At 37.6% G+C, this 6,884-nt stretch overlaps 1 protein-coding gene across 1 annotated transcript; it reads left to right on the top strand.

Annotated features, from left to right (window-relative positions):
* Nucleotides 1-204: 204 nt before the first annotated feature.
* Nucleotides 205-5,895, top strand: LOC110543908 (olfactory receptor 5H19). Its single transcript, XM_060371006.1, has 2 exons — nucleotides 205-318; nucleotides 4,942-5,895. Exon 2 carries the CDS (start codon nucleotides 4,959-4,961, stop codon nucleotides 5,886-5,888), a length of 930 nt encoding a protein of 309 aa, XP_060226989.1. The 5' UTR covers nucleotides 205-318; nucleotides 4,942-4,958; the 3' UTR covers nucleotides 5,889-5,895.
* Nucleotides 5,896-6,884: the final 989 nt, after the last annotated feature.

Genomic DNA, 6,884 nt, shown 5'->3' with positions numbered 1-6,884 from the left:
TTGAACAATCCTCGGACCCCGGGGAAAGCCAGCCCACAGCTTAAATAGCCTCTGGGTAGCCAACCCAGGCGTGCCACGGGGGCAATGCAGATAGGTCCACATACATGGAAGCAAGCCAGATCCTCGGCCTTAGCCAAATGTGGAGTTATTCGTGACAGAGAGCACTCACCATCAGGAAAGTGGAAAACTCCGTTCTTAGCCGCTGTGGTAAGAACTGGTCCCTAGGTTATTGCTTTTCTGTAGGACTGTGTTCATCTCAGCTTTAGAGAGCCTAGGACCTATTTTTAAAAAATCTCTGCAGCTTCTTCCAGACTATAGGTAAGACAGAAATGACTTCTGTAATGTTCTGAATCCTCTCCATGAGGAACTTAAAATGCTGTTAAATATACAATAATTTTATATTTATGTTTTCATATCCTTGATCAGCATAAAATAAAACAAGAGCAATGTTTGTATATTTTGTTTGGGGGTTAAATATGAATAAGCAAAGTTTATGATAAACTTATTAAAAATAAGTTTAACCTGAATTCTTATGGTTAGAGATGTTTTATTACCTACTTAATTAACGTAACATTTAGTGATGATGAGCTAAAATATTAAGTTGCTCTTAGATAGCAATTCCAGTAAAAGTAACTTTTATTTCTTTGAGAACATTCATTATCTAACTCCTCTATGTTCTTGTTTTCATGTAATACTTTACTTAAAAAGCATATTTATATACACAGAGAGAGATATAAAAATATATATAAGCCAGATTTCATGCAGTTTTGTAGACTGATGTATCTGTGCATATGTTTGTTTTATACAAACACATCTTCCACATATAAACAGCCGGGAAATATGCTGAGAACATCATTCTATGACACTTTTACCCTTTCTCATACATACAATTTAAACATAAATTTATTTGAGAATTTCTTTTTTCTTTTTTAAAATTAATTTATTTTTATTAATTACAATTTATTCATTTTGTATCCCAGCTCTGTCAGTTTCCTTTTCTTTTTTTAATTTTTATTTTTTATATTAATTACAGTTTATTCACTTTGTATCCTAGCTGTAGCTCCCTCCTTCATTCCCTCCCAATCCCATCCTCCCTCCCTCATCTCTTCCCATACCCCTCTCCAAGTCAACTGATAGGAGAGGTCTTCCTCCCCTTCCATCTGACCCTAGCTTATCAGGCCTCATCAGGACTGGCTGCATTGTTTTCCTCTGTGGCCTGGTAAGGCTGCTCCCCCCTCAGGAGGAGGTGATCAAAGAGCCGGCCACTGAGTTCATGATTTGAGAATTTCCATTTTTTTTTCTTTTTTTTTTTTTTTTTTTTTTTTGTATTGAATCGAATAAAACATTCAATTTTACCTTGCTAGGAAAAAAAAAAAAAAAAACTAGTGAAAATGGAAATGCTCTCAAATAAAATCAGATTTCTAAAGAAACTTAGTTTGAATTGATGGCAGCTCCTCTCCCTAGTTTGTGACCTGTCACACCTGTGCTATGTCTCTTACTCCCCTTCGTTCTCTTTTACACACACAAATACCCCTTTGCTGTCCCTTTTGCCCTCTTGATACTTTGCTTTTATCTCCTTGATGTGTTTATCCTCTCATTTAAAATATGCAGAGGCATTCTATAGGCACAGTTTATGGTAAGTTAGGAGCACTAGACAACTGGTGAATGCGCTCTTCAGCTCCTCCATAGCCTTTTCCTTGCCTTGGGGATCCGACGTCCTTTTGGTTCCTTTATTATCTGACACCCCCTCTGTCACACATGAGAAACTCTTCTCAGGAAAGTTCCTAAATGTTTCTTAATGTCAGCATTCAGGTTTCCTTCACTTGTCCTCCCCGTGTTTTTAATTTGACTGTTGATATTTTCCTCAATTTTGTCATTATTAGTATCTGTCCCGTTTTGAGGACCACAAATGTCAGCTACCTACTGGAATTTTACATTTTGTTTGTTTGGTTGGTTGGTTGGTTTTGTTTTTTGTTTTCTTTTGAGGCAGGTTCTTGCTGGGGGGAAAGGGGAAGAAAAACGAAAACAAACGAACCTCCTGCCTCAGACTCTTAAGCATTAGGGATTAAAGAATGTGCCTCCATTTCCAGTACTTTGCTTTTCCCTGTCTCTTGATTCTCATGGGAGCTACCTGTGCTTTTGGTGACAAAGAAAAAAATACATTATTAGGTGGAAATTTGGCACTAATGGAAAGGTAGGGGTATCAGAATATTCAGCAAGAAGACATGATCTATTAATACCATCAGGTAGCCAGGCAATCAGTAAGTATCTGAAATCAGAAGCCAGTACTCTGCTCACCTAGGCTCTAAGTGCTGCTGGAGCTAGCTTGCTATGTGTCAAAGAAAAGAGTACACTGTATTGTTGGAGGCCAGGTGCCTTTGCTACTAAAACCACTCTTTTTATCTGGATGTCTCTTCCCCTTGCTACTCTTAGCCAAATCTAGCTGAGTGGGTTTACATCTAGACCCAGTTCTGCTGTATGTTCTGTCAGAATGCAAAAGTCATTTTCAAATGCTTTAGCTTCTACTGCGGTGGACAGCCTCTGCCTGGCTGCATAGCAGAGAAGGACTCTGGCGCTTGGTGGAAAATGGAATCCGCCTCTGTTATAACCACTTTCACATAGGATACTTGCACTTATTTCCACGCCTCCATTTCCTTCTCTTTGTGCACTATGCAATGGCCATCCACGCGTAATCTCACCATTAGCTGCTCTTGTCATCATCACCGCCATTCGCCACTGCTCACTTGAATGGTCAGAGGAGGCACATGGACTTTTCACGTCTTTGTTACTGTGTCTAGTTGTCAATCTTAGTTTTAGTTGACCAGCCATACAGTTAACACGTGATAACCCTGCCCTTAATGAACATCTCATACAGGTATCACGTGCCACTGTACACTATTAAGTTTTAAAATTGATCTTGTCACTGCCTTACTCCTTCTCAAGGTCATATCACCTTTGCTGTTTTTTGTGTTTTGTTTGTGTTTGTTTCCAATAGAACAGATTTTTTTCATTTACATAACTAAATAAGGTATTTTTCTCTATTTACAAAAAAAAATTCTTTCATGCAGGAGTATATTTAACAAAACCACAAAGGAATACCATCTTCTTAACACCTGCTATGGTTTCAGTCAGAAATGTCCCCCATAGGCTCCTGTTTGCGACATGGACCCCCTGCTGCTGGCTCTATTTGTTTCTGCATTGGTGTATCATTTTATTTATATTATTATTGTTATTATTATTTACTACAATTTATTCACTTTGTATCTCAATTGTAGCCCCCTCCCTTATCTCCTCCCATTCCTACTCTTCTTCCCTCTTCCTCCCCTATCCCTCTTCTGTTGTGGGTATTAATATTTACTATTGATATATCTTTTAGTTAAGCAGCGGTTATTTCTAAACCAGCTGTATACCCAGATCACCACACAGAGACTGGGATTTATTGAATTAACCTAGAGCATAATGCTGGGCAATCGATATTCCACCCTAAACCTCCAAGCCTGCATAGTTTCCTACCATTCAGATTTCACCCATTATACTTTCTTTTAGTCATATCTTAGGCCTGGTCCATCTCTCCAAGTGGTTCCAAGACCTCTCCTCAGATTTTCCTCTCTTCCTCTCCTGCCTCCTTCCTCTTCCTTCCACTCTGGACCAGAACGTCCCACCCTATCCTCTCCATTGCTCAGCATTATGGCTGGTTGTTTTAATTGACAATATAGAGAACAAATGGTGGCATGTTTACACAAACTTGAGACAGGTAACAAAGCAATGTCAGGATTGAAACCAGGTAGGGGGGTAGAGAAATCAGCATTTGAATGAACAAGGGTAAATTGTATACATTCCAAAAGAACGTTATACCAACACTCTTCCCTAGTTCACTAATAGGGCAAGTCCTCCTCCCCTACTGTCTATCAGGTTCCATCAAGACTGCCTGTATCCTCTTCCTCTGTGGGCTGGCTAGATCACTCCACCAGGGAGAAGTGATGAAGGAGCAGGCAACTAAGTTCATATCAGAGACTGTCTCTTCTCTCTTACTAGAGAACCCACATGGAGACTGAGCTGTCTATGAGCTACATCTGAGCAGAGTCTAGGTCCACTCTATGCATGGTCTTTGGTTAATACATCAGTCTCTGGAGACCCCATGGGCCCTGCTTCTTTTGGCTTTGTTGGTCTCCTTGTGCTTCACACACATTTGTATCACCTGGAGAATTTTATAGAGTGCAGACTTTTAAACATCATTTCAAAACTTCTGCACCAGTTTCTATGGAAATGTGTTCCAATTTTTGCACAATGTCCACAAATGTTTCAGATATCTAATGTGGTTTGGAAGCCTCACAGCAACAACAATGGTTTTGTAGTTTATATTTCTCAGTAGTTTTTCCTCCCAGCAACTTTTTTCTTCACCACTACATATTAAATTTTTAAAGTTTTTTTCTAATGCTATTCCCTTTTTTAACATGTGAGTAAGTTAAAAATGGTCAGTGTGTTCCAATTATTTAACATCCTTTTCGTCCAGTGCTGGAGAGATGGCCCAGAGGTTAAAAGCAGTACTACTGTTTCTGGGGACTAGAGATCAATTCTCCTTGTGCAGCTTGCAGGCATATGAATGCCTATAACTCCACCTCTAAGGAAGGCCTTAACCCTTTCTGACTCCTATAGGTACCTATACTCATGCGCACACAATACCCACTCACACAAACATACATATACTAAACTAAAAATATTTTGAAGTCTTTAACTATCCTTACCATGTTTCAACTCGAGCTTTTAAAAGTTAAATTGATTTTATTATATTAATCTAAATAATTTGTTTATTATATAATGGCAAATAAAATTCAAAGGGCCTTCTGATAAATGTTTGCATTCACTTCAAATCTGCATCTCCAGTCTTCAGTTTATAAATTCTAGTAAATACTTTTTTATGTTCGCTGCCTTTCACTGCAGAGCCATCCAGAGGAGACATGGAAAAGGAGAACACAACACAGCTGACGGAGTTTGTTCTCACAGGTCTCATTCATCAGCCACTGTGGGAAATCCCTCTGTTCCTGGTCTTCTTGGCGGTCTATCTCATCACCATTGTGGGAAACGTTGGTCTGATCACTCTCATCTGGACTGACCCTCACCTTCACATCCCCATGTACCTGTTCCTCGGAAGTTTAGCTTTTGTAGATACATCTATATCTTCCACAGTGGTTCCAAAGATGCTGCGTGACCTCTTTGCTAAGAGCAAGCTGATCTCTCTATCTGAATGTATGACACAATTTTTTTTATTTAATATCAGTGCCACCACAGAATGTTTCCTCTTGGCAGCAATGGCCTATGATCGCTATGTGGCCATCTGTAAACCTTTACTCTACCCAGTGGTTATGACCAATAGTCTGTGTGTTTGTCTGATAGTCTTGTCCTTTGTAGGTGGGATTATTCATGCTTTAATTCATGAAGGTTTTTTATTGAGATTAACCTTCTGTAATTCCAACATGATACATCACTTTTATTGTGACATTATATCACTGTTAAAGATTGCCTGTACTGACACTTCTCTGAATTACCTAATTGTTTTTATTTTTTCTGGCTCGATCCAGGTTTTCACTATTTCAACCATCCTTGTCTCTTACACTATTATTCTGTTTACAATATTAAAAAAGAAATCTGCCAAAGGTATAAAGAAAGCCTTCTCTACCTGTGGAGCTCATCTTTTATCAGTGTCTCTATACTATGGTCCTCTTCTCTTCATGTATGTGCACCCGGCATCTTCAGAAGTAGATGATCAAGATATGATAGACTCTCTGTTTTACACTGTCATAATTCCTGTGTTAAATCCAATTATTTACAGTTTGAGAAATAAGCAAGTCATAGATTCATTGGCAAAATTATTAAAGAGAAATGTTTAGATTTCTTTTTTTTTTGCCATTTCACTGTTTATAACTTCCCTACTCTTAGTTTTATGACAATGTTTTCTATATATATGCTGCATAGCACTGAGTCCTTTTGACTCTCAATAATAATTGTTGAAGTAGATATTATATTAGGTGAAAATATCATTAAATTTCAATCCTCCCATCCCTCAAGACATATTTTTGCTTTAAACATGCTCCAAGAAAACAGAATCCAGGAAAACTCTCTCCAATGTAGGTTCAAAGTCATCCTTTTAGAGAACTATTAAGAGTTCACGGAGATTAGGGCATCTTTTTATGTATATATAAATACAATTTTTTGTTAAATATCTTTGTTTGATTTGATTTGAGTTGATTTCTTACAACTACCTGCTCTGTTTGGGTAAATAGTCACGAAGCAGTCAATGTTCAGTGTGACTCTGTGTCCATATTCCAAAGATTTTTCACTATTGTAATTCACTTAAAACTTTAACACTACAGCTCGGATATAAAGTGAATAACCTGTAATTAATAAAAATAAAGTTAAAGTTTAAAAAAAAAAACCTTAACAAAAGTATAAGTGCATAAAATCTCCTTAACACACACACACACGCGCATGCATATATATATAATCAAGAGCATATGAGTGCTTTCCAACAAATGTTATTATAAATGATAATAATTACAGCAGAAAGCAAATGAAATGAAACTAGTGTTCAAGATTTTTTTGTTGTTGTTGAGTCTTTTTCGGTGTGGCTAGGCAAGTGTTTGAACAATTGAAAATAATATTCCTACAAAGCATACTTGAATACTATTTTCTTGATAGCAATACTGCTGTGTAGTTTGAAGATACCACATCTACCTGTTTGGAGGAGGCAGGTTTTTATTTCAGTAAACAGAAATATACCCGCAGTATACGGCTAGCCATCAGCCTGTCTTTCATTTCATTTCTTTAGGACATGGTTAATTTCACTTCTTAGAGCAATTCAACCTAAAACTAACAAGAAAAATAAT

This window comes from Meriones unguiculatus, chromosome 17 (genome assembly GCF_030254825.1).
Source record: "Meriones unguiculatus strain TT.TT164.6M chromosome 17, Bangor_MerUng_6.1, whole genome shotgun sequence".
NCBI classification, from domain to species: Eukaryota; Metazoa; Chordata; class Mammalia; order Rodentia; family Muridae; genus Meriones; species Meriones unguiculatus.
The sequence above is the reverse complement of the archived record's forward strand: the minus strand, read 5'-3'. Positions and strand labels throughout refer to the sequence as shown.